A 25,093-nucleotide genomic window follows, 5' to 3' on the forward strand; every position below is an offset into this window, starting at 1 on the left:
TCCTAAGAAGTTCCTTAACACCTCTGAGATTCCCCATCTGTAAAATGGCGACAACCCTAATAGGGTTGTTGGAGGAGGACTAGATAATGTCTAAAAAGTGCTCAGTCCGGTCCAGTGCTTGGCTCCTCCGTACCTGAGCACCAAGTCACTACTGTAAAGCCATCGGACGTGTCCTTTAAGGGAAATTAACTGGGCCAAACGGTGTGAAGTGAACTGAGCTGGGAGAAGCCTGCACAGGACCTTGTACACACTAGCTACTCAGGAAACAACTGCATGCTCTGCTGGGCATCTCATATAGGATACGGTTTCCGTCTTTCCTGGGCTCATACATAGTCCCCAGTTCAGTTCCAAAGTTGGAAGGGAAGAGGATGAAGATGTAAATTCTTCAGTTAAGCCTCTCGCCAACTGCTCCCTGCGGCGAGGCAGGGCAACGAGGTGCACGGTCAACAAGCACGTGCTCCCAAGGGTCCTCAGGTCTTTGTGAAACACGGCCAGCCAAGGACAATAACTCCAGCCTGCAGCGCGCGGGGAAAGGCGCGCAGGCGCACTGCTGGCAAGGGGGCCCCCCCGCACCTGTGCTGGAGTGGGCGGAGCTAAAGCCGGAGCGGCATGACGTCATGAGGACGCAGCCGCAGAGCGATTCGCGTCCCGGAAGCGGCGGTGGCGGCGGCGGCGTAGGCGGAGGAGATTTTCGGACCTGCGACTTCCGAACGGCCCTGGCAGGAGGAGCGGCGTTCGGCCGGGGCGGGCCTGAGGAAACGCTGCGGGGCTCAGTGGCTCTCCCCCTGCTCCTGCCCGAACCTGCCGTCTCTCTTACGGAGCCAGCGGCCGGGTAAGTGAGGTGCCGCCCCCCCCACCCCGCGTCCCCGTGTCTCCGTGTCTCCGCAGGCTGTGTGTAGTTGGGCGCTTGGGCGCAGCGGGGGCCGCCACCTGCTGGCCCTGCAAACTTGGGCGTGGCCTTCCCTGTCCTGCCGCACGGGCTCCATCAGGCCCCCCTGGCTGCAGAGGTCTTGGCCAAGGCCAGTGCGGGCGTCGACCTACCTCACCCCTTCCTGGGCTTCTACCTGGCGCCGCTCTGTGCCTTTTCGCCCTGGCTTGGCCTGCGGTGATTTCGGCTCCCGTTGGCCCCTTTGTCCCATTCCCTCACCATCCCATCAGGTCGCGACTAATTGCCAGGGTCTGGTTTATGTTGTTGTTCGCCGAGATTCCGCCCCCTCGTTTGCTGCTTAGCGTTCAGGGTAGGACTTTGAACTGGGAAAGACCGTAAAGGCTCCTGGGTTTCCTCATCAGAGAGGGCAGACGGGAATGGGGCGTTGTGATGCCGACTGCCCTGGGCGGAGATGGCCCAGGAAGTTGTTGGGAACTGAAGGGAGTGGAAAGGGTTAGAGGATGGGGCGGGAGTCCTGGAGCACGGTATTTCATTCACTCATTCAGCAGGCATTTGTTAAGCACCCACTGTGTACAGAAACAGTCGTGAATGGCGGCCAGTTAAGAGCAGGGAGTTTTACTTTGACGTGGTAAGTGCTCTGCACTTGATCTTAGCCACAAGGCCAAGAAGCGATGTGATGTGATAAGTGCTCTGTTAGGGTGAGTACGTGATCCTTTGGGAGCATTGGGGAGGGTCTCCCAGTCCAGAGTTGAATGTGTTGGCAGAGACTTGCCAGAGTAAGGGAGTGATGTTTAAGCTGATACCTGAAGGATGAGTAGGAATTAACCAGGTAAAGAGTGGGAGAAAAATGTTGCGGGACATCATTTCATTTCAGCCCATGGGCTTCCTCGCTGCAGCGATCATTTATGCTTGGTTTTTATGATTTTTAGTTTTGATGGATCTGTGGGGAAAAGAACATTGGATGGAGAGTCCAAGGAACAGGGTTTTAGGTCTGAATAATTCACTTTGCCTTGCTCACAGGTTTACTGTGGCACCACCTGAAGCAGTAGGTAGAAGTGTGTTGGGGACTAGACGTGCAATGCAAATGTTGGTAATTATTATGGTTACAGGATGCAGACATCAGAACGTGAGGGGAGTGGGCCAGAGCTGAGCCCCAGCGTGATGCCCGAGGCTCCCCTGGAGTCTCCACCTTTTCCTACCAAGTCCCCAGCGTTTGACCTTTTCAACTTGGTTCTCTCCTACAAGAGGCTGGAGATCTACCTGGAACCCTTGAAGGATGCAGGTGATGGTGTTCGATACTTGCTCAGGTACAGACTTGGTGGAGTTGCTCATGTCTGCTGTGCCTTCTGCCTTCCTGCTCTGTAGTAACTAACACCGGCCATTTAGGCGGTGCCTGGGCTGTCCTTTCTGCCCTAGTGAGGAGCAGTTCTGGGAGGTCTTTTCGGCCTCTGGGTTTATCTAGGCCTCCGTGTGTCTCAGACCCAGCCCAGGAAAGGCAGATACTGGGAATGATCCTGCCTTTCAGCAGGATTCTTTGTGACTGAATAAGCTCCTTCCTCCGGACTGCTGGACAGCCTTGAACAGCTTAGAGCAGGCTTAATTTTTTCCTTTGCTCCCAATATTGGCTTAATTAATATTTAAAAATTAGGATATAATTTTGAATAAAAGTTTAAGAAATACAAAAATCTATGAATAAGCAGATACCATTTTCACTATTTTTTTTTTTTTGAGACAGGATCTTGCCGTGTTGTCCAGGCTGGAATGCAGTAGTGTGATCATGGCTCACTGTAGTCTCAACCTCTTCGACTCAAGCAGTCCTCCTACCTCAGCCACTGTGCTTGGCTAATTAAAAAAAAAAAAAAAATTGTAGAGAGGGTCTCGCTGTGTTGCCCAGGCTGGTCTTGAACTGTTGGGCTCAAGTGATCCTCCTGCCTCAGCCTCGCAAAGTACTGGGATTACAGGTGTGAGCCACTGCACCCAGCCCATTTTTGCTAATTTATTGAGATTATGGGTTTTAATTTTTTTCCCTCCTATCCTGCTTTTTCATTCTCTATAATTTTTTTTTTCTTTTGGCTCATTTTATTATGTTGTTATTATTATTATTATTGTTTTTTTGAGACGGAGTCTCGCTCTGTTGCCCAGACTGAAGTGCAGTGACGCGATCTCGGCTCACTGCAAGCTCCGCCTCCCGGGTTCACACCATTCTCCTGCCTCAGCCTCCCAAGTAGCTGATACTACAGGCACCTGCCACAACGCCCAGCTGATTTTTTGGTTTTTAGTAGAGACGGGGTTTCATATGTTAGCCAGGATGGTCTCGATCTCCTGACCTCGTGATCCACCCACCTCAGCCTCCCAGAGTGCTGGGATTATAGGCATGAGCCACTGCACCCAGCCGTTAACATTATTTTAAATTACTTATATGGCATTCTACTCCCTAAATATGTCAGTTTTTATCTCTAAATAATTAAGGACGTTTCTTTCAAGATCAAAGTAATATCATACCTAACAAAATTAGTAATTCCTTGATATCATCCTATACTCAGTTCATATTCCATTTCCTCAGTTGTACCATCTCTTTTGGCTAAATCACATTTCAGTCCAGGACTGTGCATTGTTTGTAGTTATTATGTCTTTTAAGCCTTTTTTCAGTCTCATCGTCTCTCATGACATTGACTTGCTGAAGAGACTGAGACTGAACTGACTTTCCTGGAGAATTTGCTACCGAGATTTGTCTGGTTTCTTCCTCGTGGTGCAGACTAGAAGTTAGATTTAAAGGTTGGATTTGATTCAAGTTAGAAAAGTTTTTTTTTTTTTTTTTCCAGAGGTAAATGTTGTGTCCCTGATATTGCATTGCATAAGGAGTCACACAAAAACCTGATTGTCCTAAAGAGCAGAGGTTTTTAACTTGGAGCCTATGGGTGAGTTTTAGGGATCAGTGAATCCCCTGAAACTGCACGTAAAATTGTGTGTCTGCACATGTGTATATTTCTAGGGAAAAGCTTCTAGTTTTCATCAGATTCTCATAAAGACCCTCAACCCAATAAAATACCTGAGAGAGATTAGTAGGAAGCAGGGTGAGTGGAGTTAGGTTAACCTCTGAGGATGCCATTGCGTATTTATCAACGCCTCAGGCTGGAAATAGTGAATGGTTTGTTACTAGTTCTCTGGCCAAGGCCCTACATTTTTCTTGTTCATCTAATTTATGTCAGTATCTGTAGAGATGAGCTAGTCAGTGTTCCAGAGCTGTGTTCTCTACTGTAAGATCACTGTGCTCTTGGCACAAGGGGTAGTGAGACAGTATGAGGGGAGGCTGTTTTCTCCTTTTATAATCTCAGCATGACATGAAGTTTGGTCTTTAGGAGAGAGGCTGTGCCCCCTGGCACATTCTTTGTATGTGTGTGTATTGCCCTTTGTGGCAAAGTACGAAAGTTAAGTATATCCTGCCCTGCCCTCCTCCTTTTCCTCTACTAGTCTGTAGTGCTTCTTAGCACACTAATGTGTTAGGGTTTTTCCATTTTACGGAAATTGGAGGATGTGGTAGGATTGGTTAAAGCTGGATGCAGGAGGAGCATTGGACCTAAAAGCCCCCAGGAGCCTGCGGTTTCTGTGCTGCTGGGAGAGGGAGCATTGGTCCGTGAAAGTGGCTGTCACGTTAGTTTGTGCTTTTGATTGTTCTTTTCTTAGTAAAGAGGATTTGACTTTGAAGAGGGACCTAATCTTGGGCTCTGGCTATTAGGTCTGAAGCCTAGAGCTGCAGTAAATTGTTAACAGACTCTCCTCTGGGATCAGCTACTCTACTGCTTGGGTCTCCTGGGACCAAAGTGTCAGTAAAGACATTTTATAGAAGGGAAGAGGCTTTAAAATGAAAGTGACTTGAGTGGTGGTGTGATGTTTTTATTTCCAAAATGGGATTGGCTTTTATTTCACTTTTACCCTGGTAGCTGCCACTAGAGGTTCTGAGGCCTAATTAGGGTGGTACAGGTGGAGTGTGTTGAATTTCAGGAGAAAGATAGAGATGTCATTTCATTCCCTTACTCATAAATTTTATTAAAAAGTAAAAGCCCCTTTACACCGTTGGTGGCAGTGTAAATTAGTTCAACCATTGTGGAAGACAGTGTGGCGATTCCTCAAGGATGTAGAAGCAGAAATACCATTTGACCCAGCAATCCCATTACTGGGTATATATCCAAAGGATTATGCATCATTCTACTATAAAGACACATGCACATGTATGTTTATTGCAGCACTATTCACAATAGCAAAGACTTGGAACCAATCTAAGTGTCCATCAATGATAGACTGGATAAAGAAAATGTGGCACATATACACCATGGAATACTATGCAGCCATGAAAAAGGGATGAGCTCATGTCCTTTGCAGGGACATGGTTGAAGCTGGGAACCATCATTCTCAGCAAACTTAACACAGGGAGAGAAAACCAAACACCACATGTTCTCACTTGTAAGTGGAAGTTGAACAGCGAGAACACATGGACACAGGGAGCGGAACATCACACACCGGGGCCTGTTGGTGGGTGGGGGGCTAGGGGAGGGATAGCATTAGGAGAAATACCTAATGTAGATGACGGGTCGATGGGTGCAGCAAACCACCATGGCACATGTATACCTGTGTAACAAACCCGCATGTTCTGCACATGTATCCCAGAACTTATAATAAAAAAGTGAAAGCCCTGCATAAATTAGTTAACCTCATTCAGTAGCTCTGAAATACTCCCATTAGAGCACAAGAAAATATATTTAACCCCAGCACAGTAGCTTACGCCTTTAATCCCAGCACTTTGGGAGACCAAGATGGGCAGATCACCTGAGGTCAGGAGTTTGAGAGTTTGAGACCAACCTGGCCAACATAGTGAAACATCCCGTCCCTACTGAAAACACAACAACCGGCCAGGCGTGGTGGTGTGCGCCTGTAATCCCAGCTACTAGGGAAGCTGAGACAGGAGAATCTCGAACCCAGGAGGCGGAGGTTGTAGTGAGCCAAGATGGCGCCACTGCACTCCAGTCTGGGCAACAGAGCGAGACTCCGTCTCAAAAGAAAAAAAAAAGAAAATACATTCAATGCTTTGCTTGCCGGCAATTTACCTGTTTATTTTTCTGATATTTGTCTCTCTTCTAATGATTCACCTTATATATTGTCACTGCCTTTAGAATTTGGGTGTCGTCGCTTCATTGTTGCATCTGTGCTTCTCTTTCACTACTAAATGTCCTTTATCGGGGATGGAGCCAGCAGCATTTGCTTGTTCTCAGCAACCTGAGTCTCTGGTCTTCCTTCTTCCCTCTTTAGGGGCTTCTGCATTGCCATTTGGTGGTGGTGGTGGTGGTGGCAGCGACTGTCTCTGTGTTTGCTTCTGTCTGTTCCAGCTCACTTAAGGTGTGATTGCTAAGTGAATGCTGCACCCTACTTTCATCTTGATTTTTAATATATTAAAATATTTACTACTGTTTCTCCTTTTGAATTAATAGGTATTCAAAATAAACTCTCAGATAAACTCAAATTTTCAAAAACACGGACATAAGAAGATAAAGGCACAAACGGGGCCAAAGAAGTCCACAATTTGTTCTTTCTTGATTTCCGTTTTAGTTGAATCTTGCGCAATGATTGTATATTCTTAAGAAATTATAAAAAAGAATAGAGGAAAATATTAAGAATGTCTGTCAGTGTCACCTCTTAAGGAGAATACAGCCTTACAAAACACAGGTTAAATGGTATTAACTGGGTTTCTTAACTGATTTTTTTTTTTTTTGAGACAGAGTCTCGCTCTGTCGCCCAGGCTGGAGTGCAGTGGCGCGATTTTGGCTCACTGCAAGCTCCGCCTCCCGAGTAGCTGGGACTACAGGTGCCCACCACCACGCCCGGCTAATTTTTTTGTATTTTTAGTAGAGACGGGGTTTCACTGTGTTAGCCAGGATGGTCTCGATCTCCTGACCTCATGATCCACCCGCCTTGGCCTCCCAAAGTGCTGGGATTACAGGCATGAGCCACCGCGCCCGGCCTTCTAAACTGATATTTTATAAATTCTTCCTTTTGGGAGAAAGCACTACAGACCTAACAGTTTCCTCACCCCAGGTGCTAATGTGTGACATCTTACCGCCTCTCCTGGGCACCAGTCCAAGTGAGAGGCCTCCTTTTCATTTCTCCTTGACTTTCTGTGTTCCAGGCCTCCTTTCTGGTTTGATGTCCCATCTGTGCCACCTGGTCTCCCCTCCCCAGCTGGAGGAATGGCTGTCTGTAGTGATTAGGACTCTCTGTATTGTAGGTGGCAGATGCCTTTGTGTTCCTTGCTGACCTGCCTGGGCCTCAACATCTTGTTCCTCACTTTGAATGAGGGTAAGAACTGCCTTCAGGGGCCAGTGGTTTTTGTGAATGAATGTGGGGGAAGAACACCTGGATGCAGCCCCACCCTGTGTGTGGGAGCTGCTCTTATTGTCCTGGAGTTAGTGTTCATCTGTGTCTGCTTGGAGTCAGAAACAGGCTCCAGAGGTACGATCCTGGCTGAGCTGCCTGCTGTGACCTTGGGCAAATTATTGGACTTCCCTGTTAAGGCCTAATTTTCCTTATCTCTAGAGGGAGGATAAAAATGGTGCTTTCCTCCTAGAGTATTTGTGAGGAATGCGGCAGTCCAGGCATAATACTTAGCACAGTGCCTGGCGTGGAAGAGGCAGCCAGTGCATTGTAGCTGCTCTCAGTATTATTGTTGTTTCCTTCTTGACTTCCTGCTGAGGATGCATTCACCTTTTTCCATTTTGGTTTTCAAGCTGATTCAGGGTTCATCTGGGGACATGGCATGGGTAAAGGTACTGGGAAGGGGAGCTGATAAGGGATTTTTGCCATATCTGTTGCTTTTCTCTGGTTCAGCTAGTGAGCCTAGCAGGAGCTGCTGGGCAGTCATCAGCAGTGAGGAGTGGCATAAAGCCTTTGAGATAGAAGTGTGGACACATGGGTGTCTTGGGGTCCTGAGTAATGTCTCCTGTGAACCTCTTAACTACAGTATATACTGTGACCCTACCCTGATGGTGGTTGGCACTGGCAGATGGCCACATAAAAAGACCCCTCAGGGTGAGAATAAAGAGTCTGGGACAGAATGTTTGGGGGAGCTGGGCCATTATTCATGTTTTTGTTCTTATATTTACCTTATATTTCTCAGGTGTCTTCTTTGTTTCCTCTGGAGATAGGGATTGAGTAGCTTGAAAATAAATCCAGTTCATACAAGATCTCATTTTCTATTTCTTAGTTGGACTCATCTTTACCTGTTCAAAACTTCGTAGGATGTTTGATTTTTTCTATATATGCTCCCAAAGTAAATCAGTTCCTGTGACATGTTTAATAAGCATTTATTATGTGCCCGCTGCTCTGTTAGCTTGCTGTTGGGGTGCCATGTTACACGGAAGAAGTTCATCCTTTGAATTTTATCTCAACTTCGTCATTTCTCAAGGCACAGTTGTCTGCAGTGTCCTAAAAGCTGAAAGAAAGACCTTCCAGTCTTCCTTAGTGGCTCAGAGGTCCAAGTGTCAGGCATCAGGAGCACCTGGCAGTCACACTCCAGCGTGAGCCTCCTACTGTGTGCTAGCAGCATCTTAAAATGTATTAAAAGTGAGGATGGAGCCACAGCAGTGACCAAAGGGACAAAATCCCAGCCCTCAAGAGCTTACTTAGTAGAGGAGACAACAGACATGCCTATAATGTGTCATGTGGTGATAAGGTCTATGAGGAGTGAAGCTGGGTTAAGGGGGCTGGAGAATAGGGGTGTGACACTGTGTCATACAGGGCCATCAGGGAAGGCCTGACTGGCAGAGCCCTGGAGGAGGTGAGGAACAAGCAGTGGGCGTCTGGGTGGGCCGACTCCTGGTCTTTGCTTACCTGTGTTACCTGCAGTGTTTTTGATTCTGTAGGTGCATGGTACTCAGTAGGTGCCCTGATGATTTCAGTGCCCGCCCTACTGGGCTACCTTCAGGAGGTTTGCCGGGCACGGCTGCCTGAGTCCGAGCTGATGCGGAGGAAGTATCATAGCGTGAGGCAGGAGGACCTGCAGAGAGTTCGCCTGTCTCGTCCCGAGGCCGTGGCTGAGGTGAAGAGCTTGTGAGTATGGAAGAGAGGCCAGGGAGGTGGGGGAACAGTAACAGCAGCCATGACACTAAGTGCTAGCTTTGTGTGCCAGACATTATATTAGGCAAACCAGTTATTTCATTTAACCTTTTTAACAGTTCTGGGAGGTAGCTAATATTAACATCTTCCATTTATGGGTAAAGAAAAAGGCTGACTTACTTAGCTAGAAAGTGGCCAAGCTGGGATGAGAATCTAGATCTAGCTGTTTTCACAGCTCCTGTTCTTTCTGCTGGAGAGACAGTTTAGGGTCTTGATTAAGCATGTGCATGTATAAGCCACTGCCTGGGTTCAAATCCCAGCTCTCCCATTTACTTTCTGTGTAGCATTGGGCAAGTTGCTTAGCCTCTCTGTGTCTCAGGTTTCTCATCTGTTAAAATGGAATGATAACAGGGCTTACTCACAAGGTGGTTGTGAAGATTGAACAGGTGTCTGGTACCGGGGAAGTGTTGCGTAGATACTAGTTATCGCTATACTGTGGAGAAACTTCCTAAACATGACAGAGCTGGTACTTCCGAGGAAGCATTTTAAGACTTGAAAAATACTCATCTAACAACTTCAGTAGCAGTGGGCATTTACCCCTCCCTTCCCTGGAGTGGGGTCTCTGCATTCTCTTGAGATATGCAGTAGGAGCAAAAGAAGTTAAAAACAAATAGATGTCTGGGCCTCACCCCAGAAATTCTGAGTCAGTTTTCTGGAGTGGGGCCTGGATATGTAGTTTTTTTAAAAAAGACTTTCTTACTTTGAAATAGTTTTTAATATGTATGCGTGTATACATACATATATATATATGTATATATATATATGTATTTTTTTTTTTTTTTTTTTTGAGACGGAATCTTGCTGTGTTGCCCAGGCTGGAGTGCAGTGGCACAATCTCGGCTCACTGCAAGCTCTGCCTCCCGGGTTCACACCATTCTCCTGCCTCAGCCTCCCGAGTAGCTGGGACTACAGGCGTCCACCACCATGCCCAGATAATTTTTTGTGTTTTTAGTAGAGACGGGGTTTCACCGTGTTAGCCAGGATGGTCTCGATCTCCTGGCCTCATGATCCACCTGCCTCGGTCTCCCAAAGTGCTGGGATTACAGGCATGAGCCACCGTGCCCAGCCGTTTTTTTGAGACAGAGTCTTGTTATGTCACCCAGGCTGGAATGCAGATCTTGGCTCACTGCAGCCTCGGCCTCCTGTGTTCAAGCGATTCTCATGCCTCTGCCTCCAGAGTAGCTGGGATTACAGCTTCTACGTCCAGCTAATTTTTGTATTTTTCGTAGAGATGAGGTTTCATCATGTTGGCCAACCTGTTCTCGAGCTTCAGCCTCAAGTGATCTGCCTGCGGCCTCCCAAAGTGCTGGGATTGCAGGCATGAGCCACCGCACCCAGCCTGAAATAGTTTTAAACTTAAAGAAGTGCAAGAATAATACAAAGAACAGCCTTATGTCCTTTACCCAGATAGAACAATTGTTAACATTTTGGCGTGTTGGCTTCGTCTGTCTCTCTACATATACATATTCTTTTCTTTTTCCTAAACCATTTGAAAGTAAGTTGCAAACGTAACTGTTTACCCCAAATACTTCAGCATTTATTTCCTAAGAACAAGGACATTCTCTTATATATCCACAGAACTGTAATCAAAATTAGGAAACTTAACATTGATAACTAATGTATAATTCGTAATCAGATTTTACCAGTTATATTAATAAAGTTCTTTTTCTTCTTTTCTTTTCGTTTTTTTTTTTTTTTTTTTTTTTACTTTTTGAGATGGGGTTTTGCTCTGTTGTCCGTGCTGGAATGCAGTGGCATGATCATGGCTTACTGCAGCCTTGACCTCCTGGACTCGAGTGATCCTCCTGCCTCAGCCTCCTCAGTAGCTGGGACCACAGGCACATGCACCATGCCCTGCTAATTTAAAAAATTTTTATGTAGAGATGGGGTCTCACTGTCTTGCCCAGTCTGGCTTCGAATTCCTGGGCTCAAGCAATCTTCCTGCCTCAGCCTCCCAAAGTGCTGGGACTACAAGTGTGCGCCAGTGCAGGTGGCCTAATAAAGTTCTTTGTATCAGTTTCCCTGATCTGGGATCCAACTCAGGATTATACATCATGTTTAATTTTTTTTTATGTTTCTTTAGTCTTCTTTAATGTGGAGCAGTTCCTCGGTCCTTGTTTCTTGTGACATTGACATTTTTGAATAGTACAAGCTTATTATTTTGTAGAATCTCCCTCATTTTTGGATCGTTTGGTTTCTTGTGATGTGTCATGTTCAGTGCATCCGTATCAGGAGGCACACGATGTCAGGAAATACTGACTTTGATCACTTGGTTAAGGCATCCGTACTGTAAATTACCATTTTACTCTTCTTTGGTAGTAATTTGAGGGGAGATACTTTGAGACTATGTAAATATCTTGTTTCTCATCAAACATTTACCCACTGCTTTAAAAATCCATTGATGGGTCTTGCCTTAATCAGTTTATTACTATGATGGTTGCAAAGATGATCTTCTAATTATTCTATTTGCATTTTTTTTAACTGGCTTTCTACTATAAGAAAGCTCTTCCTTCTTATTTATTATCAGTATGAACTCATAGATTTATATTTTATTTGATGAGTTAGAATCTATTACTGTCATTATTTATTTTGATATCAAATTGTCCTAAATTTGGCCAGTAGGAGCTCTTTTGAGTTGGCTCTTGTTTGTATTGGTCCCTGTCAATTTTGAGTGCTTCCTTACTTTATGGTACAACAGGATGGTCAAATTCATCTTATACTTCCCTGCCGCAGCCCTGAAATCAGCTTGTCTCCAGGTTTCCTGGTTTGCCTTCGGAAACCCAGATCTAGGTTCAGATTGTGCTCATGGCTTCTGTGGTTCATCCATGTTTAAAAAAACAACAGCCAGAACTCCCCAAGTGAGTCTGTTTGACATCCTAGGTGGAGAATATCATGCCATTTTTTCTGACAGCTGCTGTGTACCTGTGAGGTGGGTCCTCTGATCCTCATTTTATAGATACAGAAGCTACAGCCCTGGAGAAGTTCAGTAGCCTGCCTGACATCAACAGCTAGGAAGAGACCAAAGAAGGAACATTTATACTGTTTCCACCTCAGCAAGAGGCTCCAAAAAGGGGACTGAAATGTAGCTCGGGTGGCTTAGCCAGGCCCGTTTCTCCCATGCTGTCTCAACCCCTTTCTCTTTAAGCATATGGTGAGTGTGTTTAGAGAGATTGACCATCCCTAGCCAACTGTACCTGCAAGGCCCCAGGCTCCACTTCCCAGGGTTTCTGTCCTGCCCACTCACCAAAGCCCCTGTGTCTGTAGCTTGATCCAGCTGGAGGCCTTCCTGAGCCGCCTGTGCTGCACCTGTGAAGCTGCCTACCGTGTGCTGCACTGGGAGAACCCCGTCGTGTCCTCACAGTGAGTGACCCCTCCTCTCCCACCACTACCCTGTTGGAATTTGCAGCTTGAGCCTGAGCAAAGCCAGCTGCCTTGAGAGGACCTCTGCCCCTCCTACCTCAGGGGAAGAGCTCGCCTCCTGGGCTCTTGTGTGTGTATCTGCGCATATGCTTGTGGGCTCTAATGTAGGCTTTTGTTTAGATGCTTTCTTTTATGTGTGGTAAAAATATTTTAATAATAGAAAAATAACTCACCATATAATCCACTGTGCAGCCCAATCTCATATTTGTTTTGCTTGCTAGAATTTGTCATATGCATCTACTTTATGGATGTATAATTTCGTAGCGTATGTTTGATTTTTCTTTTGTTTTCCACTTATTATATTAAAGATGATTTTCTTTGTTGCTATATAGCCTTTGGAATTATTTATAATACCAGATTAATATAGATGGCAAATATAATTTATGGAACCATTCTGTTATAGATTTAATCAATTTCTCTTTACTAACCCCATGGTAAACATTTTTATGGATTTAGCTTTAATCTGTTAGAAAATTTTTCTTAGAATAAATTCAAGGATGAAACTACCATATCAAACAGAATGGGTGTTTTTGAGGCTCTTTAATGTGAATAATAGTGATAACTAATGTTTGTTGTCTTCACCTGGTGCCAGGCACTGCTCAACACGTCCTCTGTGTTATCTCACTCTTACAGTAACTCCATTAGGTAGGCACTATTTCAGTCCCCATCTTACACAGGAAGGGAGCCGTGCCCAGAGAACCAAGAGACTTCTCAGAATGAGAAGTGGCAGAGCTGGATTCAATCCCAGTCTGTCTTACTCTAGACTTCAGAGTCTAGACCTTGAGGAGTGATCATGGTTGAACCAGTTCATGTGCCCCCAGCTGACACCACCTCGGCCTCACCAGCATTAGATGTTTGCACCGGTGACTTGTAGTTCTCAGTCTTCATCGCCATTTTCCACTGGTTTGATGAGCGGGTCTTGTCAGTTTATTAATGTGCCCAGAGCTGTGTCTCACCTGGACCCCACTGTGGGTTTGCTCCAAACCCATCTCCTTCTGCTATTACGAATTTCTGATCTTGTGGTTCTTCCCTGTCATCCAGGTTCTATGGGGCTCTTCTGGGCACGGTCTGCATGCTGTATTTGCTGCCACTCTGCTGGGTCCTCACCCTTTTAAACAGCACCCTCTTTCTGGGGAATGTGGAATTCTTCCGAGGTAAGCCCTGGAGGGCCTGACAGGGACGGGGCCCAGGCTGGCTCTGATGGCTAGGCTAGGCTCCGCAGTTCTGTCTCTATAGCTAATTATCAGTTTGCTGTGCTTCCACAGGGGGCAGCACCACACTAGGGTCCTCTCTCATGGGCTCTGTGTCTCTGAGATGTTAGATGAAGCTGGAATCTCACCAGGGGAGGCTGCTACCATTAGGCTCCCATCTCCCCTCCCTTCCCAAGGCAGATGAATCACTGCTTATATGATATGATGGCTTCTGGAAGATGAGGGAAGGATGTTTTCCCAAAGCTGCCACCCATCCCCTGGGGTGCAGCCACCTGGAGTTGCTACCACATGTTCTGTGTGATCCCAGAGTACCCGTCTGTTGTCTGGCTTCTAAAGCGCTGAAGCAGTCTGGAGAGGCACTGAGTCACAGAGGCCTGAATCTGTACCTATGTTTGGGTGGTTGCTGTATTTGTTTCCTCCCTGTGGTAGAGTAATTAATTACAGAAGCCATGATTTATTGACCATTTACTACATTTAATCTCTGTAGCCGTCTGGGGCAGGTGGTGGTATCTAAGTTTTGTTGAAGAGGCTCAGGTTAGGTGACTTGCTCAGAGTTAGGAGGGCGAGTCTTTCCCGTAGCAGAGGGAGGAGAGGCCAGCCAGCCGCAGAAGTGGGTACCCCCAAAGTGCCACTCATGGTGTCTCATTTTTGCCTCCTACCCTGTTCTCCGTTCCCTGGGTAGTTGTGTCTGAGTACAGGGCATCTCTGCAGCAGAGGATGAACCCAAAGCAGGAAGAGCATGCCTTTGAGAGCCCTCCACCACCAGATGTTGGGGGGAAGGGTGGTCCGCTGGACAGCACGCCTGCCCTCACACCCACGGAGGTAAGTGCCACTGTCAGGGCAGAGCCTGCTGTGGCAGCTTGTGGGCCCCCCTGTTATCAGCTTGTTTATGGCTCCTGGGCTGGCCTCTGTTGTAGTTCCTGCTGTTTCCCAGGCCTTATCTCCCCTGAAGTGTTTAATAATAATAATTGCAATAAAAACAGCTACTCCGTGCTTCATTGAGTGCTTACCCTGTGTCAGATGCTGCTCCAAGTGCTTTATAGATAGACAGTCACGTCATGGAGTGCAGGTTCGTTCTTTCTCCTTTTCTTTCTTTTTTTTTTTTTTGTTTTAATTTTTTTTGAGATAGGGTCTCCCTCTGTCACCCAGGCTAGAGTGCAGTGGGGCAATCACGGCTCACTACAACCTCCACCTCCTGGGCTCCGGCAGTCCTCCCGTCTCAGCCTCTTGGGTAGCTGGGATGCAGGCATGTGCCATCATGCCCAGCTAATTTTTTTGTATTTTTAGTAGAGATGAGGTTTTGCTATGTTGCCCAGGCTGGTCTCAAACTCCTGGGCTCAAGTGATGTGCCTGTCTTGGCCTCCCAAAGTGGTGGGATTACAGGCGTGAGCCACCACACCAGGCTGGTGTCTAAGACCCCAGCCCTGTGGTTCTAGAGCTCATGCCCTCAACCACTGTGTGATGCGGCCACTGTAGGGCCAGCCATGCTTGTGCTTCCATCTCCCTCACCCTGCCAGGCTAGAGGTTGCTCCTTCCTGTGATTTCCTTCTTTCTTGCAGTTGTGCCATTTCCTGGTGTTTTGGGTAGCGTAGATGCTGGCTTGGGGAGGTGGTCCTCTGCCTTAGGGAGCAACACTGCCATCCTTCTCCTTCTGTCATAGAGTCTCTCTTCCCAGGACCTCACACCGGGCAGCGTGGAGGAGGCTGAGGAGGCTGAGCCAGATGAGGAGTTTAAAGATGCGATTGAGGTGGGTGGCCCTTCCCCAGCATCCTCTATTGAGCAGGCCAAAAATTGGGTGGTCCTGGAGCTGTTTTTTGTTTTTGTTTTTCAATGTCCAAGTGAGAAGCTAAAACTTGCTGTGAGCTAGAACTGGTTGAAAGGGTGCTACTGAACCCCTCCCCGCTCCTGTTTCTTGTTGAGCCAGCTGTCCTGGGTGCCCAGGGCAAGAGTGGCTCTGGAAGTCTCTGGGTAATGCCCTACTCGGGGAGCAGGATGATTTCTGGCCTTTGCTGGAAACCGTGAGCTTGGTGCCTTTGATATAGGAAAGGCAGCTTTTGAGGAGGCTGCTGCCCTGGGTCTCCGCTCTTCTGCAGAGTGAGTTCCATAAGATGTCCCTTTGCCGGGCAGGGAGGGGAGGTTGGAGAAAGTAGTTGCGTGGCCAGCTGCTAGGTCGGGGAAGTTAAACAGCCTTCTTGATTTTAGGATGGTGATTCAGACTGGTAGTTTGCAGAAGTTGTTTTATTTGGCATGCAAAGTTTCAAAATAATTTTTTGAGCCAACGTTTAAATATGGAGAGATTTTTGTTAGAACTGCAGGTTTCCAGTTTCTCTGGCAGCCCTGAGTATGCAGCAGTAGGTGTTGCTAAGGAGCTGCTGTCCCTTATACGCAGGTCACATGTGGCTACAGGTGGTCTTCAACACCCCTGCTGTATCTTGTCGCTGAGATCAAGTGGCAGTTGCCATTTGTCACATTTGCGTTTTTGTTTTTCTTAGAGTAGGATATAATTTCTCTTTATTTATTTCTCTTTGTAAAGTGGGAAATTGAGATATAAGAAAAACACCTCATGGATTTCCACTAGGCCTGTGATTTACCCCAGCTCACCTCAATCATACATCAGCCCAGGCCATGCAGGCATTTGGCTTTCTGATGGCTAAAAGGTTGCTCCAAAACTTTGATATATGATTATAGACCGTGAATCTTGGTGGAGGGAATATGTAGAGCAGGGGTTTTCAAGCATTTTTGTTCATGACCTGTGGTAAGGAACACATTTTGCATCTTGACCCAGTTCACACTTAGGTCTATAAAATATGTAAAACCTAAGTGAAACAAAAGTTTCCTGAAAATACATTTTAAGGGATATTTTCTTTCCTTTTTTGTTCTACTCAAAGACCTACTAAATTAATATCACCCAGTTTGAGAAACAGTAGTACCCAGCTTTCTCCAAGGCTGTTCGATGCTGGGATCCTCTTTTGGCGGGGGGTGTCTGTCAACGTAACCATTTGGGAAGTGCGCAGAGCTCAGAGCAGTGCTTCCATGCTTCCCTCTGCTTGGGGGCCCCTCCAGGCAGCTTCTTTCTTCTTGCTATCTTTTTCTCTCTGTTTTCTCTCCTCTTCCCCGCACCTTGGGAGGCAGGAGACCCACTTGGTGGTGCTGGTAAGTGGAAGCCTTGGTGGGGGCAGGGGCTGGGCTGGGGTGGGTAGCTGAACCGGCTGCTGCGACACCTCGTGGGGGCTGCTGTGCCGGATGCCTCTGCACACAGGTCCCGCAGCCTTGCAAGAGGTGGGCAGGACTGGAAGGAGCTGTTCCCGCAGGAGGATGATGAGGGTGTCCCGTGCCCAGCAGAGGACGAGCTGGCCCTGCAGGACAACGGGTTCCTGAGTAAGAATGAGGTGCTGCGCAGCAAGGTGTCTCGGCTCACGGAGCGGCTCCGCAAGCGCTACCCCACCAACAACTTCGGTTCGGCCAGGGCACAGGGCTGGGCTGGCGGGGGAGTAGGGTGGGACTGCTGGGACTCGGCGGGGGAACACCCAGCCACCGGGGCAGAGTCTCAGAACTGTGGGTATTGACTTGTGACAAAAGCAAGGAGTGAAGGTGTGTCCACGGGACCCTGGGGCGCTAGCAGATGCCCGGCAGGACTGTTGAGGGAGTGGGTGTGGGTTCCTTCTTATCCCTCTGTCCTGATTGGACATTCACTTGTGGGAAGACAAGGAACTCAGTTTGGGAAATGCCATCCCAGGACTGCAGAGAACCGTAATCCTGACAGAACTTCAGAAGGCAGTGTAGCATGATGGCGAGGAACAGAGTGGAGTCTCACCGCTTGCTGCAAATCCCAGCTCAGCCAGGTGTCCTTGAGCAAATTATTTTACACCCTGTGCCTCAGTTTCCCCTTCTGTAAAAGGGGGATCATCATTCTGACCTCATAGGGTTGTTACAGGTCTCATGTCAAATGAGACAGTAGTACTTATGAAGGGCACAGTGCTGGTTGGTTCATAGTGAGTAGTGGGTGCGGTTAATGTGGGAGGCCCTGGCCCACCCCGTAGGTTCCTAGGATCCTGTCTTGGTCTTTCTGATCCAACTGGAAGCAAGTTGAAGCAAACATTGTTTCTCTGGACATGATAAGAGCCCTGAGTTCACCTCTTCCCAGTCAGTCCTTATTTTACTGAGGGTTGGGGAGAGCGGTCAAGGAAGGCAGCTTTGGAGAAGGGTGGACTTGATGGTTAGCACAGCTTGGAGACCTGGGTTAGATCAGCAGTGTTGGGAGCTGAGCCACGTGACAATTGTGGAGGAAACCTAGAGTAGCTAGGTTGACCTGGGAGCAGCTTGCTCCTGAGGAAGGGCCCTCCTGCCTGCTGTCAGATGGGAGCAGGGGAAGGGGGCAGTACTGTGGGTTCTGGTGTCGAGTTCTAGGGTCTGTGCCCTGGAAGAAGCTTATGGAGTTTATCTTGAGGAATTTAACTCAGGGCCCCCCAGGGTCCTGCCTTCCTACCCCCGCAGCAACCAGCGCAGTTGTTTTCTCAGGATTAGATGTCCTGGACAGGCTCTTTCCTTCTGCTGTGTGAATGTCCCCCAGTTATTCAAGATCTCTTTCTTTTTTTTTGAGACAAGGTCTCAACTGTGTCTCCCAGGCTGGAGTGCAGTGGCATGATGACAGCTCACTGCAGCCTCGACTTCCTGGGCTCGAGTGATCCTCACAGCTCAGCCTCCCGAGTAGCTGGGACTGCAGGCATGCAGCACCATGCCTGGCTAATTTTCGATTTTTTTTTTTTTTGAGATGGAGTCTGGCTCTGTCGCCCAGGCTGGAGTGCAGTGGCCGGATCTCAGCTCACTACAAGCTCCGCCTCCCGGGTTTAAGCCATTCTCCTGCCTCAGCCTCTGGAGTAGCTGGGACTACAGGCGCCCACCACCTCGCCCGGCTAGTTTTTTGTACTTTTTAGTAGAGACGGGGTTTCACCGTGTTAGCCAGGATGGTCTCGATCTCCTGACCTCGTGATCCGCCCGTCTCGGCCTCCCAAAGTGCTGGGATTACAGGCTTGAGCCACCGTGCCCGGCCTGATTTTTTTTTTTTCTGGAGACGGGGTCTTACTTTGTTCCTCAGGCTGGTCTTGAACTCCTGGGTTCAAGTGATCTTTGTACCTTGGTCTTCCAAAGTGTTAGGATTTTAAGTGTGAGCCACCACTCCTGGCCCCTTTGTTTTATTTATGCTGCTGACTGACTTCTGTAGGGCATTCTGTATGTTCAGTGATCTGTTTACCCTCCATACTTGCACTTGTGTGATCTCATTTCATCCTTACTGTAGGTGTGACAGGAGCAGGCAGTTCTTAAGGGCTCAGAGCAGCCAGGTTCCAGCAGTCCCCAGTAGCACTACACACAAGAAGTATTACTCTGGTCCAGCAAATAATTTTCTATTTCTACAACTTCTAAGTAAAGGTACTTAGTTGTTCCCATTTTACAGATGAGTAACCTGAGGTAAAAACAGTGCTTTGTCCAAAGACTTTAGCCTGGAAATGGCAGAGCTGTGACTCAAATTCAGATCGTCTAATTCGGCTCTTGTGTTCTTTGTACCTCTTCATCCTCCCTCTCCATTTTCCCTTTACCCTCATGTGTGGAGTCCCTTGTTTTATGCCTGTCCCGCTTTTGCATTTGATTTTTGATTTGGATAATCTCTGCCAGCATGGGCAGAGGCCTTTTCAGTTTCCCTCAATGATAGCAAGGGCAGAAAGTGCTTCTTTTCCTAAACCCCTCTTAGCTCCTTATCCTTCAAGACCACTCACTTCTTTCCCTTTTCTGAAATGTTCTCAAGCTCTTTGCCCTGAGGGCAGGTGTAGCAGCTCTGCTCCTGCAGCCTCTGCTCATGGGTCTGGGTCCTGAGAACAGGGCGAGGGGAGCTGCTTTGGGGGCTATCTTTCTCCATTTCAACTGCTACAATGAAATACACTAAGCCGCGTGGCTTTTAAGTAGTGGAAATCTCTCTCAGTTCTGGAGGCTGGAAGTCCAAGATCAGGGTGTCAGCAGGATCAGGTTCTGGTGAGGTCCATTTCCATCATCATAGACAGCACCTTCTCACTGTGTCCTCACGAGAAGGTGCGAGGGTCACAGCAGTTCCCTGGGGCCTCTTTTATAAGGGCACTAATCCCATTCACAAGGGCTCCACCCTCATGACCCAGTCACCTCCCAGGGACCCTGCCTTGGGTGTTAGGATTCCACATGTGAATGTTGGGGGACTGTAGCGGGGGCCATTCTGTTTACCCCTGCCCGTGGATGAGGGGATGCATGGGGAGAATGAGGGCAGACTGTGCAGGAGCTTCTCTGTGGCCTCCGTGTGGGAGAGGTCTTGGTGGGGAGGGCCCTCCTTTGTCCTGGAGGCTCCGTGACTGTTGCCCTGGCAGGTCCCACTGGGCCTTAGTGCCCCTGCTCTCATGGCCTCGGTGGCATCATCACATGGTGAGTGAGGATGGGTGAGTCCAGGCCGTTGCTGAGAAGGGGCAGAAAGAGTTGGTAGGTGTTGGAAGGGAACATCACCTGACTGAGGTGCTGTCAGTGCCCAGAGCCCTCCCTGGCTCTGGCCTGTGTGTGGGTTCACAGCTGTCTTACCAGCCCACTTGGCTGTCCTGGGCTGCTTGGCCCTGGCAATCCCATTCAGTTCAGAGGAGCCCTTGGGCACAGGCCAGTGTCAGTCTTTGAGTAGCTCCTTTTGCCTGTCCCATTCACCTGCCTCCCTTGTTAAGGAGAGGCTGGGGCAGGCTGGCTTCCCCAAATTCTTAGTGTAGGGACAGAATCTCGGAGCAGCCAGTTTCCTGGTTTGGCACCAGCAGCAGGCTTGTTCTTCTCTTTCCCTGGCTGATTGACAGAGTGGGCATTTACCTGAAGCGCTTTGGCCTCAGATTTCCCCTGGCTCTAACTCAGGTCTTCCTTTCCCTGAACCTAGGGAGTCTCCTTTAGCAAGAACTTCAGGTGATTTTGGCTGGACAGAGGAAGGGACCCCGTGTAGCCGTCAATAAAGCTTTGGGGCCTTTGTGTGAAAGTGAGGCATGGTGCTCTGTACCTGCCCAGACAGGTGGTCCGGCTGGGTCACAGCAGGACTATGGGCCCCACATCCCAGAAACCTCCTCCTTCCCTGTCTTTCCTCTCCCTTTACACCCTATTGTTGTCTTCTAGCCATTTTCTAAGCTGCCGTTGCCCCTCCACTGTTGCCGGGCACTTGGCCATCCTGGCATCTCTGGTGGTTTAGGCAGGACCTCGCCTTGTCTGCGTCCCCCCATGCCACTCACTGCCTACCACAATTGAGCATTCTACCCTTCCTGTCTTCTCGGAATATGCCTGGCTCTCAGCTTCTCTCCTACAGTCTTCAGAGGACAGAAAGCAGGAGTTTGGGTTTTTAGGAGGAGTTTCTGTCTTTAGCCTGTGGGTGGAGTATTTGTAAGGCGTTGCTCTGGAAAGGGTCGTGTTAGGCAGGTGTCATTTGGGAATGCCTGTGGTCAGGTCCCTGCCAGCTTAACTGGCTTTCCAGGAGTGGATTCTGCTGGGTGCTCCTTGAGTTCTGTTGAACCTGCAGGTGGGGCCACTCAGCTCTGGAAGGGTTCAGGGACTGGTACCTATGTATGGCTGGAGACATCAGTTCTCAGGGGCTATCAGTGTTCTTAGTTTGAGTCCTTCTTTCTGGCTCTGAATCTGGCCTTGCTCCCTGGCTCACTGTGTCCAACCAAGGAGGCTGGGCAGGTGTCCTGAGTATCCCATTTAGAAGCGCCAGGAGCAGGTGAGCGTGAGAGTCCTGGGATGGGCGGGGACTGAGCTGCTGCTTCTGTTTCTCAGGGAACTGTACGGGCTGCTCGGCCACCTTCTCAGTGCTGAAGAAGAGGGTGAGTGTGAGGTTGCATTTGTTGGGGACAGTGTCCTTGGGACTGTCGGGTGGGGAGGAGTTGAGGGGAGTCACTGAGGAAGTCTGGCTCGGGTCACATTGGGCCTGGCAGTGGCTTTCTGGAGTGAGTGGGCCCTCCCTTGCCCCTGTGCCACCTTTCACCAGTCTCCCCAGGGGGCATTCCATTTGCTGTCTTTCCTGCTCCACTTGTGCACCCCCCAGTCCCAGTTTCCTTGGGTGGGATCAGCTGGTGTAAAGGAGGGAGGTGATGAGAACTCCCGGTGCCCGAGGGTGGGGGACACATCTGACCTTGGCTCTTGTCTGCAGCGGAGCTGCAGTAACTGTGGAAACAGCTTCTGCTCTCGATGCTGCTCCTTCAAGGTCCCCAGGTCCTCCATGGGGGCCACAGGTGAGTGGTGCAGGTGGTGGCAGGGCTTGGTTGGTATCCCGTCAAGGGGATGCCACATCGTGGCAAGGGGGCGAGGGAGTCAGAGGTCAAGGGAACTTGGGATTGTAGTCAGGTCTATGGGAACATTTCCTCCATCCCCTTTAGCAAAATCCTGAAACATTTGGTACATGCCAAAGAATAGATATGATGTACCTGTGAATTATGAAGGGGAATAACAAGATGAATACCTGTGGCCGCTTCACTAAAGTTGAAAAACAAGAGCACTGGCAACATCCCCGTGGCTCCCAGTACTGCACCTGCCTTCCTGGAGTCAATCCCAGCTGCACTTTTAATCTTTTTCTTATTTCCTTGGCACTTTGAACAAAAGTTAAAAATCCCTTTTTTCCTTTTATAAAAGCTGTACATACATGTTATAAATAAAACAACACAGATAAGCAAAAGGAAGAAAAATATTCCTGATTTCTTCCCGAGAAAACAATCGGACGTGGACCCTGCTGCTCAGTAGCTTGCATGTAGAGTAAAAGCGTGTGCATATTCCTGACAAATGTGGTCACAGTTCATGTACCGTTTTGTAATATAACATTAAACCAAGTTCTTTTTTTTTGAGATGGAGTTTCGCTCTTGTTGCCCAGGCTGGAGTGCAGTAGTACGACCTTGGCTCACCACAACCTCTGCCCCCTGGGTTCAAGCGATTCTCCTGCCTCAGCCTCCCGAGTAGCTGGGATGACAGGCATGCACCACTACACCTGGCTAATTTTGTATTTCTAGTAGAGATGGGGTTTCTCCATGTTGGCCAGACTGGTCTTGAACTCCTGACCTCAGGTAATCTGCCCGCCTCGGCCTCCCAAAGTGCTGGGATTACAGGTGTGAGCCACTGCGCCCAACCCAAGTTCTTTTTTCTTCCAATGCAAGTAACACATGCTTACTAACTAGAAAATTTGGAAATTCTTAAGCAGAAGAAGAAGGAAGAGAAAAATAACCCTGTAATCTTACCACCCAGAGATAACCACTGTTAAAACATTTTGGGAAATTTCACTGTGACATTTTACTTATTTTAGTCTTAGTTTTTTGAGACAGAGTCTCGCTCTGTCGCCCAGCCTGGAGTGCAGTGGTGCCATCTCGGCTCACTACAACCTGTGCCTCCTGGGTTCAGACAATTCTTGTGCTTCAGCCTCTTGAGTAGCTGGGATCACAGGCATGCACCACCATGCCTGGCTAATTTTTGTATTTGATATTTTATTTAAAAAGACATTTTTAAAGGTGTTCTGTTCGTGCCACAGTGATGTCTAATTCATAGCACAGGAGCAGCCTGCTGTTAGCATCATCATGCCCGGGATCCCTAGTTCCCATGGAAAGAAGAGTCTCTGCGGGCAGGCTAGCAAGCTGGGCAGGGAGGGTGTGGGCTGGGTCGGGGGTCTGTGTGGGGCATTTGAGGGGGTGGTTCTAGTAGTTGGGGCCATGAACCAAAGGGCACAAGGAAATGTCTCACCAAGTTCTTCCTCCTTTTCAGCCCCTGAAGCCCAGAGGGAGACTGTGTTTGTGTGTGCCTCGTGTAACCAGACCTTGAGCAAGTGAGAAGAGAGGCCAGGGTCCAACCAGGCACCCATCCTTGGGGCCAGCAGTAGGCGCCCCACTCTCCCCACCCCTGGCCCCCTGTGGTGTGTGCTGGGCAAATGTGGCCTGAATGCTAGGTAGGCTTCCCCTTCCTTCCTCCCTCTCTCCAGCTGGATTCTGGAGCTGTTCTTCACCCCTGAGAGTGGCTGGCAATGGCTGCTCTCAATCCCTTGGGGAGAGGAGCCCCTGGAGGGCCTGGCATGTTGCCCTGCTCTGCCTGGGACTGAATGAGTGGACTCAGGGCTGGGCAGGCAGTAGCCACCAGAGGGCAGCAGTGAACTGGGCCAGGTCTGACTGGCGTCTGATGACCAGCGTCGGTGTGCTCTGCCTGGGAATTCCAGACCTGAGGTTGGGAAAAGAGGTTTTTCTCCTGTAGGGTACTGGCCAGGCCTCAGCCTCCGAGGGCCTGCAGAAGGGCTTGGGAGTGCCACACCCCACGTCTGCTGACTGAATGTCCTTCCAGGCACCGGGATCTCATCATTTCCCCCATCAGAGGGTGTGGCCAGGCCTAACAAGACCAGGGGTGCTTCTAGAAACAGGGTTGAAGTTCCCAGATTCCCCCAGAGGAGAATGTGTATAGGAGGGGTTGGCTGAGTCCTTCAGCATTAAGTGGAGGAAAGCATGGGAAGGCCCAACAGCTGGACAGACCTCAGCCTCTCCTCGAAGACGCCTCAATTCACAGACTCAGCCCACACGATGCCCTAGTGTCTCCAGCTGCGCTGGAGCAGCTGCAGGGCACTCGGATCACAACTTCTGCACCCTCGGCCCAGAGTCTGGGGCAGTCCTCCACTGGCCCAGCGCTCCAGCTTCCTTTCCCTGCCTCTTGTCCCATGGAGTGGGAGGCCAGGTGAGTGGAGCAGAGGTCCTGAAGCCCTTGACCCCTGGGGGCCTGGGAAGTGTAGGATCTTTCTGGACTGGGTCCTGGATCCCGGGGCTATTCCCTGGAGGACAGTCTTAGTTGTGGGATAAGGCCCCTTGGGGGTCTCCATTTCCTTTCCAACAATTTCATGTTCACTACTGGACTCTTATGGTCTCAGTATCTCTCCCTTAGCCATGAGCTGGCTCAGGCATCCCTTCCCTTCCCTGGAGCTGCTTTGCCTTTCTAAAGTATTTATTTATTTATTGCATGGTTCCTGGGAACATGTAGCACAAGGAATGGGATGAGGAGGAATTGGGAGGCGGTCTCCTACCTAGAGCTCTTCCCTGGAATCATGGACTGCCTGGGACCCAGGACCTATGAGGGGGCTGAGAGGTTTCTACACTCGGGGAGCAGGGGTGCAGAGAGGCAGGTTGGGGAGACAAGGGACCCATCCTAGGCCCAGACCAAGCAGTTTAGCTGCAACTCTACAGCCAGGGGCCTGCCCAGGCCAGTGGAGGTGCCAGAGCCCTGGGGAGTCTGGCACGCTTTGGTATCGTATCGCCTCTGTGTCCTGTTAGGAGAGTTTAGTACCCCGTGCTTTCTTTACACTGGAGAGGAACTAAAAGGATCTCTGTGTCTATGGAGAATTGTCAATAAAAAGGCCTCAAGCTTC

The 25,093-nt window shown here is 49.0% G+C and overlaps 1 protein-coding gene across 21 annotated transcripts; it reads left to right on the top strand.

Moving 5' to 3' along the window:
* The first annotated feature begins 613 nt into the window (after positions 1-613).
* On the top strand, positions 614-25,093 carry ZFYVE27 (zinc finger FYVE-type containing 27). 21 transcript variants are annotated; one of them, XR_490529.3, is made up of 13 exons: positions 614-832; positions 1,999-2,196; positions 7,167-7,237; positions 8,800-8,986; positions 12,317-12,412; positions 13,514-13,626; positions 14,366-14,505; positions 15,344-15,430; positions 16,816-16,836; positions 16,995-17,139; positions 17,420-17,525; positions 21,493-21,539; positions 21,866-21,915. XR_490529.3 is itself a non-coding variant. In XM_038009408.2 (13 exons), the coding sequence occupies exons 1-13, from the start codon at positions 618-620 to the stop codon at positions 22,100-22,102; spliced, it is 1,413 nt and encodes a 470-aa protein (XP_037865336.1). In that variant the 5' UTR covers positions 615-617; the 3' UTR covers positions 22,103-22,395. The 21 variants fall into 21 exon arrangements, 20 of the variants coding, with proteins under 20 accessions (XP_037865336.1, XP_072875336.1, XP_037865338.1 ...); XM_038009408.2 differs by lacking the exon at positions 17,420-17,525 and adding an exon at positions 22,092-22,395 and having other exon boundaries at positions 615-832; positions 21,866-21,947; XM_073019235.1 differs by lacking the exon at positions 17,420-17,525 and adding an exon at positions 23,458-25,093 and having other exon boundaries at positions 620-832; positions 8,836-8,986; positions 21,866-21,947.

The sequence above is a fragment of the Chlorocebus sabaeus genome, chromosome 9 (assembly GCF_047675955.1).
Source record: "Chlorocebus sabaeus isolate Y175 chromosome 9, mChlSab1.0.hap1, whole genome shotgun sequence".
NCBI classification, from domain to species: Eukaryota; Metazoa; Chordata; class Mammalia; order Primates; family Cercopithecidae; genus Chlorocebus; species Chlorocebus sabaeus.

What these genes read in the sequence shown, in the direction of transcription:
- ZFYVE27 (XM_038009408.2), top strand. Translation starts at nt 618, where the DNA reads ATGAGGACGCAGCCGCAGAGCGATTCGCGTCCCGGAAGCGGCGGTGGC. An exon ending in GAATGTGGAATTCTTCCGAG is followed by an intron (nt 13,627 to 14,365) that starts GTAAGCCCTGGA and finishes TTCCCTGGGTAG; the next exon opens with TTGTGTCTGAGTACAGGGCA. An exon ending in CTGCCCTCACACCCACGGAG is followed by an intron (nt 14,506 to 15,343) that starts GTAAGTGCCACT and finishes CTTCTGTCATAG; the next exon opens with AGTCTCTCTTCCCAGGACCT.